Raw genomic sequence first — 21,763 nt, 5'->3', positions numbered from 1 at the left:
GCCTGAAGGCCTGCTCCGATGACTGAGGCTATTTTTTTTCTGAGTGAGTGATGCACGAGTTCATATGGTGTCAAAACCTAACAGTTTAGCAGAGCTACGGTTAAATGTGCTTTCAAATGTCAGCTGAAAGCCAAGAGCTAATGAAGCCGTTGTGGAGCTGGATCTCAGTCTCGGATCAAAGTTAAAGACAGACCAGTTCATGTTTGTATAAAAAATATAAGATTTTATTTCCAGCTACAAAGTCAAACATGTAACATTTTTGTCACACTTCTCAATAAAATAGTAAAAAATAACCAAAAATACACCACTGATACATTTTGAAGCACAGAAAACATTTTGGCTTTTTAAATTAACTTAAACTGTACACATATATACAAAGTATATACATCAGTATTTTTTTAAAGGAATGAAATTACAATTCTTCCAGTCTCTTCTTCTTCTATTTTTGTACAAAATAGACATTTTGTTCCTGTAGATGCTTTTCCCCCCCTCCTTCTGACCTGAATCAGTAATAGTCAAAATGTTTTTTTTCTTCTTTTCTCAGTGCCGTGGCAAAGCCCACTGTACTCCATTATCTAACCCTAAACTCAGCATGCTGCTTGCTTTCTCATCCAGGGCAGAAACTCTGACCTTTCCTCTACTCTGTAAGCACAGTGAAAAGCGTACACACAGACAAGGCTAAAATTTAGACACGCACACACACAGACACACACATACAAGGACACATTCAGACCTGTTTGGACAGGGAAACACTGGCCTGCTGTGGACTGCATGCTCCCTCTACAGCTGCTTAGAGTTTACAGGTCTGGTCTTGGACTGGGAGGGTGGAGGGACTTATTAGACACCTCATTTAGAGAGGAGGTCAACGTTTAGATAAGGTATAAAATGCACACAGTAAAATGGACGGGTTTGTAAAAAGGCTTTCAAGGGAAATGGGCGGAAACCTGACAGCAGGTTTGTCAAAAAAAAAAAAAGAAGTTATAGTGCAGGGATCTTTTGGAGCTGCTAAGCAACCCTCTGTCTGAGTCTATGAGGCTGATGTTCATCAGCTGTACAAAACATACAGGCACTAAGACGAGCGCCTGGGCTACTTTTACAATGAGAAAATGGCAAAATAAAACATGATAAACATATATACTGAGCTGCAAAATGAGATGGAGTTGTGTTTGTTTTCAAGTCAAAAGCGCCTATCGTCCAGGAGCGGCTCACGCCATGTCTCCCATCATCTTCTTGTAATACATGGATTCGAAGATGTCGTTCTCCCCGGGGCAGTTGTAGTGGCAGGCACAGGACTTGATGAACATCATGTGCTTCTTCATGACTTCTCCATCAGGACATTTGAACTCCATGGGCAGGGTGGTGGTCCTGTGTGGGGTGCAGCAGCGGCCGTCCAGGCAGACGCCGCAGAACTTTGGCCTGTAGGACTTGGTGGTGGTGCAGCCAGAGATCTCAAACTTCATGGGTTTGGAGACTCTCGGAGTACGGATGCACTTTTTCCCTTTCTACAGGAGGAAAAAAAGAGGAAAGAGCAACTTCAGCAGGGTTTCTTTTACTGATATGCCCAAAGGTCACGAGTGTGGTGCTGTTTAACGAGAACTCACCCTAATGCTCTGCTCCAGCTGAGACTCGCATGGTCTCACCATGCACAGCCGGGTCTGTTTTTCTAGGCGGCATTCACGGTTATCGTTGGTGACCCTGGTAGATACTCCCAGGCCGCATGTCTTCGAGCAGGCGCTCCATTCAGTCGTCTGAACCAGGCAGTTCTCTCTCATCATAAAAGGATCTGGGCCATAGGTCTCCTCCTTCCTGTATGCTGTAAACACAGGAGGAAACGCTGGGTTAGAAAAACTGTGCTAATTATGCTGTAACCTGCTGTAGCCTTGTGTTCTTCAAAAACAGACACTTACCAGACAAAACAGGGCCCATGAAGCTTTTTGTGGTGGGAGTTTCATTCTCCTTTGTGTCGGAAGAACCACATTCCCACTCCTCACAACACTTTCCAGGCACTTTCACACGCCTTGGGTTGGGGCAGTCTGGGCTGGGCAGCCGGATGTCCATGGAGCAAAGAGGCACACAACCGATGGCTCCGTCCAGACAGGTACACTGGTACTTGCAGCTGCTCTGGAAAGTCTCTCCACTCCTGTACACCGTTCCGCCAAACACACAAGTGGCTCCGTCTCGAGCTGTCAAGTAGAATTTGCAAGAGAAGGGTCATGATTTGCTTCATACATTGGATTTATTGCAGACGTCATAGAAAAGATCAGCCATGAGTGGCACACCTGTGCAAACTCCTATGCGTCTGTTGTTGGGAGCTCCGAAGTCACAGTAGAGGCCTTTGTGCGGGTCACAGACGTCTTTCTCAGTGCAGAGCTCCCCCATCTGTTTGGCACACACCCTGCAGCAGCCACAGCCATCCAGCACCAGGCTGACACCTGGGGGGCACTGAGGAGGGGTGGACGGGCACGAACACTGGCCGCTGCACTCCTGACCTGCAGCCTGAAAACAGGCACACACACAGACACATTCTCTGGTAAATATCATGCCCACGTTGTGTGCTAGAAACACAGACACACATCCAACACACTGGCTCTTAAGACAAGTTTAAAGCACTGGCTTCACCATTCAAGTCCAGCTAAAGCCAAAGCCTACACCAAAACACTAAAATGAATTATTTTTTTCTGACTTACCATGTAGGAAAGCATGATGCACAGCAGAGGCAGCAAAATCATTTTCTTCATCTCAGCAACCATCTTCTCTTGTCTTTAGTAATTAATTTAGATTCTTCCAAAAACACCTTCTCGGAAAAAGTCGTCCTTTAGCGTCAGAGTTTTGAGCTTGAGAAACTTTTCTGATCAAATTGATCTCTTGTCTTGTTCCCAACTGCTGCTCCGGCTCACTGTCTTTTTTATTTTTCCTTTCTTGGTGAAAGCTAGAGTTTAGCTTCGGTAGAAGAGTTGATCTGAGTTCTGACTGCAGAGTGGAGCCTCCTTTATACCCGCTGGCCCTCGCAGCACGTCACTGGGGGCTGAATGGAGAGCCAGCCCTGGACAAACATGGACATACTTGGCATTCTTTCCTCGCTTCCTGCCCCCCACTCCAGACATCCCACATTCCTGCTGTCTGAAGGCAAGGCTCTGCTGCTCGGCCAAACAACACCGTCTCTCTCTCAGAGCACCTTTCATCTGGATTGGGAGGTTAAGTCTGGTTACAGTCCTGAGACCCCACACTGGGAATTCCTAAAGACTGACTTCACAAACAGACAGCCAGTACCTATAAATATTAATTTTTCAAAAAGAAAGAAAAGGGGAAAGGCAGCAACAGTTCAAAAGTGAACCCTCAAATAACTTGATGAGGAGGAAGGACAGTGGAAATAAAACAGGTAGAAGCTCATAAGCAGAAACATACAATAATTAAACAAACTCCAAGAAGTTTAATATGTGGTTAAAACTTTAAGCCCACAACAGCATTCCTCAGCCCTGGCTTCAAAGGCACATGACAGCATGTACTTTAGTACGTTAACAGCAAGCGGTTAGTGAAAGGAAATTCATTTGAGTCAATAACTTGAGCTGGTTATTTGTCAAGGTGCTTGTTCCAGCACAGAGACCTGGCAGCTGTTGTCTAGAGACTTTGTCTTCTATGCCCATGTGGTTATTTCTGAGACACTGCAGCGGCATTCTTGTGCACTGACATCAGTGGCTGGACTGCAGATTTGATTATTAGCTACTCTTTTAAACACATTATCATTAAGAACTCATTACCGTGAATGAAGCGTTTTGTTTCTGAATCCCTCCTCATGTGCTGTACGTGATATACCTGACCTGATTCCCTCCAGACTCTCTCAGTGAATTTGTTCTGCAGATAGAGACTCATCCGAATGTGGAGCAACTCAGAGAGGTTTCTTTGCTTGAGTAACAGTGCCAGTTCCAAAGTACAGAAATAACTGATTATGAGTAAAAGTTGTGATTTTTTTAAAAGTATTACTGGCTTATTATTATTGAAAATTTGCCCTTTGTGCTAATAATGGCAACTGTCAGTGACAGAACCTGCAGTTCCACATATAACCACATGAGGCTGACACCAAGAGCAGTTCAGCATGGTGGAGGGGTGGTGAGCACCTCACATCAGGAAGGTCCTGAATGTCAATACAGGACTGGGCCTTTTTGTGTGGAGTTGCATATATGCATGTTCTCCCTGTGTCTGCGTGGGTTTTCTGCAGGATCTGCAGGTTTTCTGCCATCTTCCTCCCAAAGAAGTGCATGAGGTTAGGTTAATTAGGATTTTTAATTTGGCTGTGAATGTGAATCATTGCTTATCTCTATGTTAGCCCTGCAACAGGCTGGTGAACATTTCTGTACTTTGCTTTGCTTCATTGGCCAGTAAAGATAGTGGATGCATAGTCTTCACAACAGGTTTTCGGGCTTTCAAAGGTTCTTTGGAGATTGGGTGCTTTTTCACTATTATCAATCCATTCTTTGTACCTGACTGTTTTATGAGGAAAAAATACACAAGCACAACAAGGGCACCAAACTCAATAGCTGAACCAGTGTTGTGTCTACACATAACAGACAACCAATTTTATATTCTATCTTCAGGCACTTTGTTACTAGCAGCTTCAAAATGCATCATTCAGTCCCATCTCTTACATTGTTGAATCTGCAAAATATTCCACACATAACACAGTTTGACAACCATGAAATAGTAAAATTTTTAGCCAACAAGGTGATTCTCAAAGCTCTAGTAGCTGAAAACTTGCCGTATCTTGGTATGATGTGCAGTGTGTTCTTAACAAAATTTGAGGAAAAGGACCTAAGAGATGCATATGGCCCTTCTGGTGATTCATTCATGATTCATTTAAAACTCTTCAGAGATGCTCTCAGTGGAAGTGGAAGTGGTTCTGAAGGAAATCATACACAGAGAAGTGTCAAGTTACCTAAGAACCAAACTGAAAATCAGTGTAAAAAGGTCTCTAATTTTCATGCTTTTGGTAAAAAAGAATCAACAAATATTAAAATAATCAACAAGATGTACAGAGGTGGTCAGGAGAAGTACAACAATGAGTGTCTACAGCCATCTGTAAAACACGGTGGAGGCTCTATCAGGATTTGGGATTGCATTTCACCCAGAGCATTTTGATCCACCATGCAATACCATCTGGAAGGTGATTGTCAACAGATTCATTTTTCAGCATGACAGTGATCCCAAACACACTGCTAATGTAATAAAAGCATACCTGGATGGAAAAACACACAATGGAACACAGTCAGTGATGGACTGGTTTCCCCGGAGTCCAGACCTCATCATTTTTTAAGCACTGTGGGATCATCTTGAAAGAGAACAGAACAAAAGGCAGCCAACATCCAAAGAAGAGCTTTAAATGTCTTTTAAGAAGCCTGGAGAACTACTGAAGACTACTGAAATACAAACATGAAAAGAAGGTTTGCCTAAGAGAGTTCAGGCTGAGTTAATTATGATTTTCCTAGCAAAATATCTAGAAATGATGGACGGTTAAAGACTTTTGCATGGCACTTTTTATTTTACCCTTGTCAACTACATTAGGACTTAACATTATCCATGTCTAGGAGTGAGTGGGCCAGTAAGTGGTAATTAGTAGGTATCAGACCCATAGAGTCCCTGAATGCACCTTGCTAACCTATACAGGTGATAAACACAGCCTGTTAATATTGTGGCAAAAGTGGCAAAAGTGACTTAGTTACTGTCACTGTTTTTGCTTTGTTAATTAAAAAGATAGAAAGTTTTTACACCACGGCTAAATCTAAATTTATCTGGCAACCTGGCCAATATTCATCAAACAGTTAAAAGAATGCATCCAGTGTACATCCTGCTCATTATCCTAATGGTCAGTTTTCTGAGTTACCTGAGCTGAATAAGCAGCTCAGCCAAGGTATGCAGGACAAGTATTAAGGGAACAAAGACTAATGTTCTCAGTCCAAGTGGCACTTCCCGAAATGGATGTTTGTTGATTTGAGTCTTAGGCGGCTTTTCTTACTTCCCGAAAGACAACATTTTTCAGAGGATTCTGAAAAGGCCGGAGATTTTGTTTCACATCTGACAAGAAGTTTTGACTGTATTTGGTCTTAGTCAGGATAAATGATGATTACAAATCCTGACTGCAGTGAAAGTGCAGCCTGGCCCACGAAGACCCATGAGGCAAATACGAGAAGAACAAAGGCTTCTCACCTGCCTAATGAGGTTTAGTCTATGAGAAACTTGAAAGGCCAGGTGTGCCATGTCCCTGGCCAGGCTTATTTTATTACATCAAACCCCAAAGTGGAGATTGCAGGAAAGGGCCGAGATGGAGGTTTGTGTATTTTTTTTTTTTTTCAAAAAAAAAAGGGGGGATCACACACCAGGCTAGACTCTTATGAAAGGCCGCCCTGCTCCTGCTCCAGCCAGCGAATCGGAAATGAAAAATGTGAGTGAGAAAGCCAGCAGACTGGGCTGTTACTACAGAGGAAGTTTCCCCATATAAGGGCGTCTGCTCTTTTCCTAATAAGGATATGTTCTCTCTCTGTGCTGGCTCAGTACAGTAGGGACTCCTGGACCACAGTTGTGAGAGAAAGTGTGGTGTGTGTATGAGTCTCTGGTCTGTTTAAACAGACCAGAAACAGTGTGTGTGTGTGTGTGTGTGTGTGTGTGTGTGTGTGTGTGTGTGTGTGTGTGTGTGTGTGTGTGTGTGTGTGTGTGTGTGTGCTGTCAGTCATTACAGCCTCAGGACCTAAATTCAAGTTCAGGGATATCTGAAGGAAACAGCTTGATGGAGAAATAGACTCCTGCCACAAACAACACTCTGACTGACATTGTTATCTTGTTATCTGACGTGCGGAGTAATCTAGAGTCTGTCAGGCTGATTCATGCGTCACAGGCAGTTTTTAAGCTGCTTTTTAGAAATGTGGTTTGAAGATGTTTGCAGTTGTAACAAAAGTACAATGAATGAATGCTGCTTCGTTTAAGGTCAGCTGTGTCCTGGACAGCCACCGTAACCCTGGGCCTAGGTTAGGAAACTTATCTTTCTGGATGTTGTTATGATGCTGTCACAGCGAGCGCTCACTAACTGTGGCCTGTCAGCTTCAGGAATCTTTTTTCGTTCTGAATAACAGCAGGCCAACTGGCTGCGTTCTCCCTGTTTTGCAGATTTGGATGTGTGGACGTGATGGCTGTGGTGGCCAAAGGAAACATATGGCTCTGTGTGTGGCAGGCTCAGATATGTCAGGGCTAAGTATAGACTGAGATATTTGCCTCGGAGAGTTGGTTAGAATCCATAATGGAGCTGTGGTGGTGTTACAGGGGAGTCTGGAGAGCTTTGTACTTTTTAGCACCACTGTTATTAAACATGTCTGTATGCTAACTGACAATTTTACACAGTGGAAAAATCTGTTGTTTAGTTCACTAGTTTACTTTTGATTGTTATAGTTGGAGTGAATGTTAGATGTTAAATAACTCACCAACTACTTTGCTAGAACTAGGTTGGACCCTCCTTTGCCTTCTGAAAAACTTTAAATCATGCCACACAGCTAGGTGCTGGAAACATCCCTCAGAGATTCTGGATCGTGTTGACATGATAGGACCACAGAGTTACTTTACATCCATAATGGGAAACTCCAGTCCCACCAAAGTGTTCTCTATTGGATTCTGCCATCAGAAGCCATCAGAGGATATGTACAACGTGGTCATAAACTAATGGGCCCAGTCAGCAAGAACACTCAGGTAGGCTGTAGTGTTTAAATGATGCTCAGTTGGTATTAATGGCTCTGAAGAGTGCAAAAAATCCAAATGTCACACAAGAAATTGAAACTCGTGAGACCAGGCAACGTTTTTCTAATCTTCTGTTGTGCAATTTTGGAGAGCCCAAAATAATGTGGTTTACATGACACTTAATTTCTTTAGCAACATCCGACTCCTGCTTTAAGTGAAACTAGCATATCTTCAGTTATGTCTGCCTCATATCTGACTCTTGCTGTCAAACTTCCCACTGTGTTTGGATGCTAGTTGCTATTTTATGATGCTGATCAGAGTGACGAGAGTGAACCAAAACTGCCAGGTACTGTAGATAAAGATCAAAATAACCCTTTGCACATCCAGCCTCACCATTAGACTAAACTTTAGCCATGACATCACATAAGATCATGTGGCCTGTGTAGTAATTTGAGGTCAAGGCCTGCCTCTTACAGTCCAGATTTACTCTAGTCGCCGCTTGCTCGTTATAGCCTCATTACGTTCGTGCTTCATTCATTCTTACTGTGTGACATCACAAGGCAGCAGAAGCATGTCAGCTGGGAGCTCACCAACTTTAGGATCTGCGACTCAGTGTCTGACCACGCTACATTTTCATACGCCTACGTCAGGTTCTGGGAACAACGCTTTCCTCATTTAGCCGCCTCTGGAAAGTGGAAATAATTCCCAGTTTTCTTAAACACCTCATATGTGTGTTCTATCACACCACGGTTGATGACTTCATAGCTGGTGCTGACGACACAGAGCAGGCCTCTGTGTCCCGTGGGGCATCTCCTCACCTTTTCCAAGCTTCGCGGACACTGTCTGCGTTCAGCACCACTGCAGTCATAGTAGGCCTTCCCAGCACTTTCAAAGTTAAACAGGAATATAAAAACCAAAATTAGCAGTCGCACAAAACATTCTGTCCTGAGGTTTCACTTTTGTTCCGAACCAGGTCAGATACACTACGAACACCTTCAGTACACACATTGCACCTAAAAGCGTCGGCCTTCAGTTTGCTTTTATGTACTTTCCATTTCTTGCTTGTTTAAAAAAAGTGCATGAGGTTTAGTAGATGCATTTATCCAAGCAGTGCAGAAGTACTTAGTGGACTTTATTGCTGCACCCTGTTGCCAGTTTGTTAGATACACCTAATTAAAACTAATGCATGCTATTACAGCCATCATGAAGGTCAGAGTTAGCTTTTGTTCTGATTTATGCTCACTTTATAAATGTGCATCTATACGCATATGCTGGCAAATCCAGTATGTTTTTCCCAAACTTTGTCCACATTTCAGGCTGTAGTTGTGTTACCTCCACTCAGCTGTCCATTAAACTAAATTCCATTAGTGGTAGCTGGCAGACTATTCGAGGAATGTTCCATGGCTTTGGCCTTCAAACAAACCATCTATGTACCACTAAACCGAACATGAAGCCAAGATCTCAAAATGATTTTCCTGCCTGCATATTTCTGCTTCTTTGAACTCGGTGGCTGACTGCAGAGAGATGGCGAGAGCGTAAAAGCTGAAAACAACCCAGAGAGACCTTATTATTATTTTGCACTTAATTAAGATGTCGGGCATTTTAATTGTCTTTCCGAAAGCACGGTGCACATACTTTTGCGTCAACGCTGCACGCACAGCCACTCCACAAGGAAGGCAAAACTCGATCACAACAGCAGAATAAGTGCATAACATGTCATTTGCAGTGTCTTTGTTTCAGCAGCAAAGCAAACAGGCTAATGAAGACTTGCTGGAACAGTAAATTGCTCCTTTGTTTCACAGTTTGGAGTCAGTCTGCAAAAACACTCAGAGGGGAAATTTTAAATGAATTGGATGATGATCTGTAGATATTTAACAATGGAGAAGGGACTGGTCCATTACTGACAGAAAAGGTTGAAAACCGATGGAAACCTTTTGAAGGCTGTCTATGAAGAGACAAGCAGTGGAGACCAATAATGGATCTGGAGCCTGGTATGATTTGTGGATATTTAACAATGGGGTTGGTGGGCAGATAAACTGTCAAGCTGGAAACTGAGTCTATTTAAAGGCTGCGCTGGGGGAAAATGTTTGGCCTGGAAACATGCATGAGACCTAATCTTTTTCAGGCACAGCCTGCATGAAATAGTTGGGTTTAATATTACTTGGGGTAATGGACCTAAGTATAATATACTGACAATTTGATGCCAAAGAGGCATAGTTGAAAGGTAGATTGCATTTTTCAGTCAAATTTTCTCATAAATCATTAAGTTGGGTAGAAGGGAAAGGGAAGATATCATTTTCATCTCCTGTGGACAAAGCATTTTTCCCTAGCTGCAAAATAGTGTCACAGGTGGAAACTATAGTAATAGGCTGAGAGCCTGGGAACATCTGTACAGATATAACCTGAGGACGGATGAGTTTCTGAGCTGTCAAAGGAAGAGAGAGTGGAAACTGCCTGTTTAAATCCTGCATCCTGGAAATTGTTTAGACTAGAGACACAGATGAGAATTTTGGGCTATAACTCTTTCAACAAACAACAGAAGCTCATCACAGCTCGAGATTTACTGCCACACACATGGATGTGGAAGTCAGATGGTCTTCACCTAAACACAACTACATGTGGGTCCAGTACAGCATCTGTTCTGTTTCTGTGACTTCTCAGCTGGAGGTCGAGCGGGTTTCTAAACTTAGAAATAATCTCTGACTCTCTGGGTTCTCACTGAGCGCTTCATCCTGTGGACCTCATGCCGAGCTATGAGGGTTGATGAAACCAGGTGGTATTTTGGCAACCTGACTTCAGTCCTGCCAGGAAGTTTTACACCATCATGAAACCATCACTACTGATCAGAATTAACTTTTCAGACCTACAAATGCCAGCAGCAGCTAAAAAAACTGTGAATTCTAGGGGTCATCAAGTCTCTGTGGCCCTAAAGATGGACCAGCCTGAACAGATGATAGTTTTCTAAATATGGCATCAGCCCGGCCACACACTGTGCTATAACTACAGCAGAGGCAGCTCCTTCAGAGTGATTTGAAAATTTGTTAAAGATCCGAGATGAAAAGAATTGTTCACTTAAAAGAAAACAAAATACAAAAAACCCACTTGGTCACTTCTTTATCAGATTTAGGTGAATAATTATCCTACGTCAGGTGCAGATTTGTGAGCTTTAAAACGTACCTACAAACACCCCTAAAACCTAATTTACCCATTAACACTAGATTATTCAATAAAATAGATATATTGACTTTTTCATGTCATAGTCTCTATTCCACTACAAAACTCTACTACTGATGTTCACAGACGACATTGTGATCTGTAGTGAGTTTACGGGAGCAGGTGGGGAGGTGGAGGTATGAAAGTCAGTAGAAGCGAGACAGAATACATGTGTATGTATGAGAGGGATACAGGTGTAACAGTGAAGCTGCAAGAAGCAGAGGGATTGATGGTGGATGAGATTAAATACCCGGAACCATCCAAAGCAACAGACTGTACACAAGAGAGGTGAAGGAGAGAGTGCAGGCAGGGTGGAGTAGGTGGCGATTTTAAGAGGGTTAAAGATGTCAAGATTTTCATTGGGATTGATCAAAGAAAAGATTAATAATGAGTATATCAGAGTGCTGGGTTAGCTCAGTGTGTGAGCGGGCAACCACACACCACGTGGCTAGAATGCAAAAGCCTGGGTTCGAGTCTGACCTGTGGCACCTTTACTGCATGTCTTCACCCCAATTTCCTGTCCATCTCTACTTGCTATCCACTAAAAAATGTGAAAACCCCAAAAAATAATATTTAAAAAACAGCATATAAGAGAGACAGGAGGAGAAGAGTAAGACCACAGAGAAGATGGAAGGATGTAGCGCTCCTGTGAAGGGAGCAGCCAAAGAAGTCCACTACAAAAGTCATTTTACATTTCTTTTCTCTGCCAACTAAACAAATGAGACACAAATATATGATTACCTATGAAAAGGCAGGTTATCTGGCTACTGTAAACAGTTCAGTTTTTTATAAAGAATACTGCATTGAGAGCAGTGGCCAAGGCACCTGTACACACCTGTACATACTGCCACATTGCAGCAACTAAAATCTGAGTCTGTGCTTTTTTGGGGTCACATTTTTATGATTTTGTCCTTGTAAAAAGAACCTGATTGAATATTAACTGTGGCTGAGGAGGTATAGAGCGGGTCATCAACCAATAGGAAGGTCAGGGCGCCCCACTCATTTCTCTCAGTTTCTATTGAATGCCAGACAAAGTGCTTAAAGAGACAGAGTGAAAGCACATGTGTTTATGTGTGTGTGATTGGTGGTGAAAGTACCAGTCCAGTGTTGTTCACTGACACCACGGTGGTGCAGTGAGTGGAAATGTACAAGAAAGTTCAGCTCAGTTTGTCCTTCAAGTCTACCAGATGTGATGGGGAAAGCCATTCCTATTGACTTGAGACGACCATGTTCCCTCTGTGAACACCGCAGACCCTCAAAGTGACATCACTGATTACGTTTGTAAATTCAAATTCAGCATTTTGGCTGACAACCCTCTTGTGTTTTTGAAACCAAGTGCTGGTCTTGCATAAGAGACCAAGGACACTGCAAATGCATGTAATAACAATTTTGTCAATCACAAAGTAACAGTGCTCTAAATTCTACCCTGTTATACTCTAAATGGGATCAATATTTTAAAACTTAACATAATATAGTATCAATTATCTTAAACTAGTGATGGATACAATCAGTTTAATTTGGAGAAAGTGTCCAATAAGGTCGGAGATCAAAGGAGAAGTAGACTTCTATACTGTCGCACTTCAGGAGCTGCCCCCTGATGGACACTAGAAGAATGCAGGCTTAAGGCACATTTACAGTAGCTTTACTTTGGGAGACCCATATCTATCTTTAATATATAGTGTACAGTGAAGAGAGAATATCTTTAGTCCCCCTGACAACAAGTTGCTTTTAGTTTGATATTGCCAAACTAAACCCAGCAGCTTTGCTCAGCAGGAATTATCTGACCACTTATTAAAAGGGTAACTTTGCACTAGTTCCTGTTTGGGTGCTTATACTACATTTCAAAGTAACCTTTATCACCATGTTTAAAAGGAGAAATAATTCGAGCTCTCCTCTGCCAAATTTTCTCATTTTGCAGTAAAAGTGAGCTTGACCACATCCAAGCTTTTCTTCGTTTTTCACTTGGGGGAAAGAAAAAATCATGTCGTGAATAGTTTGAATTGAACATCTTGCGGCTCACACAGAGGAGGCTGTGAATGTAAACACGTCTTCTTTAGCTTTCTGAGGCCACTGCTTCCCTGCAGGAACGGCAGCTTCCCCCTATTAGCCTGGCACACGACTGCATACCTCGGTTAATTAGCTTCCCGTGAAAGCCTTGAATAAAAACATCTCCTTTAATCACACGCTACTGCCTCGTCTCATTCGCTGCCAAGGTAAATGTTACTTCAAGCGTTTAAAAAAAATTGACGTTTTGCTTCATGGGCTTCTACTTCCCAGACAGGTGTTTCACTCTGTGATGTGCAGCGACACAGGTCAAGATGTTACCTTAAAAATTCCTGAACATCAAACCAACTCAGTGTTTTTCTATCTATTCGAGTCTCTCACACTGAGGGTGCCTGAGATGTCAAACTGGTTTCAGGAGTGTTTGTTTAGTGTCTGTTTTACTGGATGGTTATTTACTGGCTGTCAGAAGGAAACCGTGCTCTCATACAGATTCACATAAAGCTTAGGGCTGCTTTAAAAGTTTGTTTACTGTTAGATAAATAGTGTACCTGCTACATAGCTTGTTGACTCGAATTTGATTATTTAGCAAATGCTGGTAACACAAATCTCCATTTACTGCAATACACCCATTCAAACATAGAAATAATTTAATGCTGTTTACCTGTTTGCAGCTGCTTATTTGACTTTTATGAATAGACATACAACATCTTGTAGACCCCCATTCATTAAGGTGAAAACAGGTTTTAATTTAAAAAGTTATTGCAGGATTCCCTTGCAACTTGTGGTGACGGTAGCTCAGGCGACAAATAAGGTCATCCACTAATTGAAAGGTTGGTAGTTGGATCCCTATTTGCTCAGTCTGCATGCCAAAGTATCCCTGAACAAGATTCTGAACCCCAGTTTGCTCTCCAGTGAATCCATTGACTGCTGATGTGTGTAAATGTTACATAGAATATTTTTTCTACTTAGGCTGGAAAAAAAATGCATGTATGAATGAGGGATGTTGTTTAAAGCACTTTGAGTGCTCATTTAGAGTAGAAAAGCCCTACATAAGCAGCAGAACCAGCCCACATGCAAGGAGTAATAACTTTTAGACATGTTGTGGTCATAATACTTCCAACGTGAAATCTTGACACTGGCTACTATTTTCCCAAATTCCATTTAACAGTCAATAACAGTCATTGCCGCCAATCATTTGTACTGATTACTTTCTCAATCAAGTCATCAATAGTACATATAGACAAAACACTGGAAAATATATCTATACATCTATATCTCAGCTATCCGATAACACAACTGCAGCTTCTGTTGACTGACTAGCTTGACTAGACTTGCTTTGGATCATCTCACATCTCCATCTGTCCATGTATCCATTTATCCATTTTGAACTGGGATTTCTTACCAGTTGAACATACCTGAAACACCTGACCTTGTCAGATGTCCAAACTACTTCAATCGGCTCCTTTGAAGGTCTGTCGATGTTCCATGTGTCTAAAGCCACTTTTTGGGAATGTTTAGGTCCCTTCTTGTTGCCCAGTCCACAAAGCACCCGGCCTTTCCTAGGCTTCACTGACCTGCCAACCCTGCTCAGTCTGCCAACTGTAGGGTCCAAACAAGACAACATTTAGGTTTCAAATTCAAGGATATTCTGGATTTAAATTTGTACATTGTTGCTATTTTAGTGTTGCTATAGACTGTGCATGGTCACAACACCTCTTTCCAAACCTAGACAACGATTTGCAATAACCATCATCAAATTGTTCAGCTTGTCTGCAGCTGGACAGATGCATTGTTTGTGTTTCTACAGCGGTTCAATTGCCGTTTTTTCTGATTCTGGAAGTGTAGATTAATTTAACTTTCAACTATAGAAAAGCCAATTACTCAAAGAGACACGCAAATAGCTCAACTAACAATTATTTACTCTTTGTGTTTAGTCTCTGTCTAAACAGGGGAGATAGTAGCATTCAGCCAATCTTTCTGTGAATTCAGGATTAACTGCCTAACCAGTCAGGTTGTGGGTTGCCAGGTTGCACTGACAGGGAAAAACTGTACTTATTGTATTGTATTGGGTCTTATGGGTTCCACCCAGGTTGGCCTGAGGAAGCCACATATGTCCTGCTACCTATGAAGGCCTTTATGGTATTAGCCCCTTCACTGACAACATGGCTTCTGGGATACCTTAGGGACTTTCTACATGGTAAAGTTTGCAGTTTACAGAAATTGCATATTGCTAATTTTTATGTATAAATATAAGTATATAATATATTTCAATATCTACAAGTACATCACAACTGGGGAAACCTGCTGATGAACAGATATGGTCGAAAGCTCCAGAACAGCTCCAGATGGAGCTAGATAATAAAATAGTACCTCAGGGGATTTTCCATTGCAGTCGTTAGATGTTCTTGTAGAAGCTGAGTTCTTAGGTCAGTCTTCAAAAATGCCTTGCTATAGTGTAATTCACATGTTTAGTTAGACCACCCCCTGCCTGGTCAGCATGGCTTTTCCACTCCACAGCCCTAGTTTGGAACGTAGACTTTGTGTTTAAATTTGTAAGCTCAAAACCCAAGCTGAGAAAACCCTTATGTCATCATTAGGATTATTCTCTAAGACTTAACAAAACTCCTCCAGAGCCAGGAGACATGATAAACACAGGCAGAATAGTAATGAGTAATGAGTTTTCTAAGGCTGGGAAGCACTCTCCATGGAAACTGACTTATGTATAAAGGAGGTGGAAGGAACCTTTAAAGATATAATATACTGTACTGTTGATGTTAAAACATAAAGTTCGGTGTACAAAACCAGTCCTCAGTGCACAGGACTCTTGTCTTTAAATACTTTGTCCTGTGCCTGTACTCCCTGTCTATGTTCTTATGTAATACAAAACACATAGTACTGCATGGCTAATGACTCATCTTCAAAAAGTTCATCTTCAAGTATTTTGCTTGTGGTTTAAACAGAAAACTAGCCCAAAGGTTCTAACACAAAGAGAATGTGAAATAGCAAATTTCAAGCCACAGACAGTCTTATTATTGAAGTGTGCTATGAGCGCCTCTCAGCACTGCCGTGCTTTTTGGCTTTACTAGTGAAACCTGGTCGGACTCTTTGGCACTGATGTCAAAAAAATAGCATCTGTGCGATGTCTGAGGTGAAAGTACAGTCAAAGTCAACAGCAGGTTTGTCTTTTGATGGAGTTGTTAGTGCTGAATGCTGCAGAAGTGAACACTGTTTTCACATGACTAATGCGAATGGACAAAAAGTGAAAGATTACTTCGAGGAGGACTTCAATTTCATAAATGGCTGTGAAAATATGACTTTTCTGGGGTTTTTCCCCTTCTGCTAAGCTGTTAGTATAAACATAAATGTGCTTTCAGTGAAATAAAGGATTATAAAACAATGCTCTCAGCTGTGGGAAAAGTAAAGTGTTGGAACAGTGAAATGCTTTGTACAAAGGAGCAAACTGTAAGCTCCTAACAGAATTGTGCTGCGCCGTATAGAAGTAATCTGGCCAGGGTTCCCATCAGCACTAATTGTTTCCAGATATACAGTCTCGCACAGTGGCTATGAGGACCCCTCCCAGTCTGTCTTAGCGTCTGGAGCAAAAAGGCTTCTCTCCATCTGTCTGCGAGCTGCAAGGTCAGACTGCAGACTACACCCTCGCCTTGCATCTGTCTGTTTGTCTGCTGGCAACCTGATGCTCTGTGATTGTCTAACTGGAAGGTCACAGCTGGTCTGTTTTTACATTCCCCTAAACTCAAAAAGATCAACCGCTGAAACTTATCAGGTTTTCTTTCAAATGACTACCACAACAGCTGAATTTAACATTTCTCACAGATCTAACAATCTGCGAAACAAAATAGCGAGTATTTACTCTATTAACTTGTAGTTTTCAGTGTAATACAAAAGTAATAATAGGTATAAGTACTGCACTAACACAAACACTGGGAGAATGTGAGATCCTGGGATAAACATGGGAAACAAATTCCAACTACAGTCATGTGGAAAAAGTCCACTAAGTCTATTCCCATATGAATTAAGAGGGTAAGCAGCAGCCAGGTGCCGTTAATTAAATGTACTTGATTACTTGCTCATCGGCAAGTGTAAACACCTTTATAAAATCCAGGGTTTGACAATTCGCTGCGCTGGAGCATTCAGGTGTGTGTTAATTTTGAGTCAAGGAGAAAAGACCACTGTCATGGAGGCCTAGTTTTGATTTATTTGTATTGTTATTTTGGCTTCTGGGATGGGGTCCATCGTTGATCTTAGCTATGTTTTATTTTGAGTCACGATTCTCGTGTTTATGACCATACCAGGGGTTTGAGTTTTGTACTCTTTTTAAGGTACTATACAGTTCCTTGTTGGTCATATTCTTGGTTTATTCTTTAGGTTTCTTAACCTGTACTAATGCTGCCTTTGAAAATCTAGCTTCAGTTTGTGTTTAGAGCTGTAGCTATATATTTAATTCCTTAATCTCTGCCTTGGGTATATCCTTGTTTAATTATCAAGGAGTCCCTGTTTCTTTTGCCTCACTGTCAGTTTTATTTCCTTGTCATCCTCTTGTTTCAGTCTTGTTGTTTCTATTCTTCTTGCTTACTACCAGTGTGTGCATTTAACTTCAGTTTCCTTTTGTCGATTTGGTCCTGCTTCCTTGCGCTTTGCCCTCAATGGATTTTGCTGTGTTTTTGGACTTGATATTGGGTAAATTATACTATTTGGGGAGAGAATATTAAAACTGGCAATACTGCACAGCATCGCATTTGAGAAAAGCCAAATACAGCATATCAGCACAAACATCTCATACCGTGTACCAAGAATTTTGGTGGATGTTTGTGGATGATTTGGGATTTTTTTGCAGCCACAGGACTGTGACACCTTGCAGTCATTGAGTTTGCTATGAACTCTTCTGTATGCAAAAGTATTCTGGAGTCAAATGTGAGGCCATCTGTCTGACAGGTAAAGCTTAACCTAAATTGTGTCATGCAACAGGGTAATGATGCAAACTACTGCAGCAAATCTTTAATAAAATTGCTGAAAACAAAAAGAATCAAGGTCAAAGACAATACCTCGACCTGATTGAAATGCTCTAATGGGACCTTATAGGAAAGATGTTCATAAACAAACAGCCTCAAATCCTAATGAACTCAAGCAATGTTGTAAAAAAGAGTGGGCCAAAATCCATCCACTATGATGCGAGAGATTGATAAATTATACAGAAAACCTTTACTTAAAGTTAATGCTGCTACAGATGCTTCTACAAGCTATCAAAATGTGGGGGTGTACTTAGTTTTCACAGGACTGTGAAATAATTTTTTCATCACATGACTGTGTGCTGATTGAATGCTCTTCACATTATCATACCTGTACCAAAGCTGAGAGTGACAGTGGAAAATCTTTTCCTCCCACCACACTTTTCACAGCAACCATGGACCAGTTGACAGTGGATTCCTCAGCAAAGTGAGGAGGAAGTGATGACGCAGGAAGGAGTTATCAGTCAGCAAACTGTCAAGCCAGCTGCAGACAACCCAGGTTTCACAAGTTTCTCCTACTTCACCACAGACACAAGAAACATGTTTTCCATTCTAAGCAGGAGTGATTAAGGGCAAGTCTTACAATAGTGTAGTGGTTAAAAAATGTAAACCATTGAGGTGTCATTGTGAAGTGCTAATTGTGTTTTTGCATGTTACAGCATAAAGAAACTATTTGAACATTTCTGAAGAACATTTTTTTGCCCTCTTTCTGAGATTTAAGTGAGAGGATGGATCGCAGTCTCACGTTTGTTTGCTATCTATCGTAGCCAGAGGTAGCTAGCTTAGCTTGGCTTAACAAGACCAAATATATTCAAGTCATAAATGGTATAACAGATGGATGTAGCTTGTGAAGCCTTTGTGGAAGTGCCTAAAGAACTCCGTGGCCTTAGTAAAGACTTTCTTCATAACTTTATGGGCTAAATTTCTAGTTTCAGATCTTACTAAAAAAAACATGAGTTTCATTTTATATATTACTGTCGTTAATAGAGTGAGGAAGATTATCCACTGTAGCTTATAGCAGCAGACTTTTAATTGACTTCGCTAACCAGTGGGTGATGTCACGGTGGCCTCATTCATGTTTTTTTTGTACTGTCTGAGTCATATTTCCTCCTATAAACATTGGTTCAGTCTTTGTGTGAAGCTAACTATGTGTATTGTGGTGCATAAAAATGTGTTCCCAACATGAATGGACCCTAAACTCCCCGGAAAGTCGATTCTGTTCTTCTGGATTAAGATTTTTCAGTGGGAGAAACATTTCGTCACTCATCCAAGGGTCTTCTTCAGTCTCACTTGACTTGGTGCATACTTGGTTACATAATGACCAAAACTAGCACCACTGACTAACAATAAGCCGTGAGATCAGTTCATTAATATGCGTTTCTTCCACTAAAAATGCTAAATCCAGATGAACAGAAACAACTTTCTGGGATTTCCTTACCCGGATGATTGAGCATGGATCAAGAGAGCCTAAAGTTAAAACAACTTGGAAAACTGGTTATCGGTAAGAAATTTTAGATTTATGATGGAAATTCGTGTTGTCATTATTTGCAAGATTAAATTTTTTGTATAGTGTTATACACTCTTGGTGTGTGGGAGTGTGAGGATCCAGGTGCAGACAGAAGAGGAGACAGTACTGAAGTTGAAATGAAACGCAAGCCTTTATTTGGGCTGATTAATGTGGAAAATAACAGAAAGCACCGAGGCAAGACAAAACTAGAAGCTGAACTGGGAAAACTAAGAACTGACACTTAACTCAGACAACAGGGAAGGCTAAGATAAGGTGACAATGATGCATATGACTGAGAAAACTATGAACAGGATTCTGTGCTGGAACAAGAAAGAACTATGAAACGTATACACGTAAGCGATATGAACATGACCAGCACAGAGTCCTGAAACCTCACATAGCATGGGGGAAGTTAAACAGACAATGCGACACCGAACAAAGGAAGACTGAGGACTTAAATACACACATGAGGTGATCAGGGGAAGTGGAGACACATGAGGACACAGCTGACCAGAAGCATAATGACAACATAGGGGAGAGTAACACTAACTACAATGAACAAAGAACACCAGACTAATAAAATAAAAAAATAAAACAGGAAACACAGAGACATAGACATGACATGAACTTGACAACAAGAACCACACAGACATGAAACATGACAGGTAGATGCACAGACCAGGGAGAGATGACAAAAGGGACTAAGAAACAAAGGACTAAACTGCAACCTAGAAATCAACTAGATGAGTTAAACTATAACACAAATGAATACAAAAATATGCATTAAAACTCAAACACTGGGCCACACAACCCAGTACCGTGACATTTAGTTGCACATAGTGACCTAAACTGTTTAACAACATGATTTATTGCCAGGATGCTAACCCTAACAAAGTCAGAAGAGCAACATGCAGACCATAAGAAGAGTGTGTGAATGTGCAAAAACCTCTTTTTATTATATTCTGAGCCAAGCTAACTGTCCTCAGAACCAAGTTACTAAATTTACCTAATACAGAATATCTGCTTGCTAATTAAATATATTGCTTGAGGTTCCTGGAGGTTGGTGGCTGTTGCTAGGTGAAACTCACCAAAAACCTCCTTGTGCTTGCTTGTTTACTAGTAAATTACTAGATTACTGCAGTCCCCTGTGGTTTGCATGGAGACTGCAACTTGTCAGCAAACAGTCATAAACTACCAGTCCAGCTGTAGTCATGCTTGAAAAATGCAAATGAAAAATGAAGAATGTTAGCCTTCAAAGTAAAAGTTATGCCTTAGCCCTGCAACCAACATGTTTTGAAAGGTGCAAGTTTTACACTGAAGGTTAATATTTTCTTTCTGGTTTATCTCGCACTTTAGCGCTTAGTAGTAGTTAGCAGGTGTTGGTAGAAAAATTACCATCTTCCATGGAAACTATGAGTAACCAGTCTGATAAAGACCAAAGAGATCATAATGCCTTTTTCATTGAAGCACCATATACCTGTTTGTGACCAATTTCACCTAGCAACTGCTGCAGACCTCCAGCAACCATTGCCCAAAAAGGAATACACATTTGTTGCCGATAGGTCTGTGTGAATGGGGCCTAATTCACTTGACTCTACAGCAACACATGTCCAAAATGGTGAACAAGTTATAGTCACTCGGTTAATAGTCATGTGACTGCAAAACCAGGATACATGTAATAAATATAATACATTCCCCTTCAACACATTTCTGACTTGTTCATACTGTAGCATTCTTTTTCTTTTAAGGCTGATTTCTTGTACAAGTCTTAATCCACCTAAAAGCATCATTGTTATCTTCTACTCCCCAAATACTTTGAATGAATCATCAACTGTGAGCTCACTGCTATTTCTACAGCTGTATTCAGTCATCACCAGCAAACATGAAGGCAATGACGCAGGAAGGAACTATCACTCCATCTGTTTAATCAGTGGCAGCAAACCTGGATGTTTTGCAGCTGTTCTAATGCATTTTGTAGACATGACTGCAGACGATTTATAATTCCGTATTTATACTCATTTATTAAACAAAATTCACTGTATTAAATCGCTATTTTCAGCTTCTTTTTTTTCTCTCTGAGATCAGTGTCATGTTTACAGTCTGTCTGGGTACTCTGTAGGGAAAAGAAAGGGGTCACCTCCCATTCGCTATTCCCAGTTAATGTTTATAAACTCGGCAAACAAGACTAAACATTAGACTAAATAACCTCGTAATAGCATTTCTTCAAATCTAAAACCCTGGTGGCTTGTTGGACCAGGGTCCTTGTGAGGTCTCACAAGTACAATGACTGAAGGGTTTG

The 21,763-nt window shown here is 41.3% G+C and overlaps 1 protein-coding gene across 1 annotated transcript; it reads right to left on the bottom strand.

Annotated features, from left to right (window-relative positions):
• Window positions 1-202: 202 nt before the first annotated feature.
• Window positions 203-3,014, bottom strand: ccn2a (cellular communication network factor 2a). Its single transcript, XM_085382512.1, has 5 exons — window positions 2,688-3,014; window positions 2,280-2,496; window positions 1,908-2,183; window positions 1,602-1,813; window positions 203-1,502 (listed from the first exon to the last, which is right to left on the bottom strand). The coding sequence occupies exons 1-5, from the start codon at window positions 2,748-2,750 to the stop codon at window positions 1,206-1,208; spliced, it is 1,065 nt and encodes a 354-aa protein (XP_085238638.1). The 5' UTR covers window positions 2,751-3,014; the 3' UTR covers window positions 203-1,205.
• Between the last annotated feature and the right edge of the window lie 18,749 nt (window positions 3,015-21,763).

This window comes from Rhamphochromis longiceps, linkage group LG15 (assembly GCF_057381845.1).
Source record: "Rhamphochromis longiceps isolate RC_006_pf linkage group LG15, R_longiceps_female_GT1.1, whole genome shotgun sequence".
In the NCBI taxonomy this organism is placed as follows: Eukaryota; Metazoa; Chordata; class Actinopteri; order Cichliformes; family Cichlidae; genus Rhamphochromis; species Rhamphochromis longiceps.
Note: the sequence above shows the minus strand (reverse complement) of the source record. Positions and strands in the feature narration are given on the sequence as shown.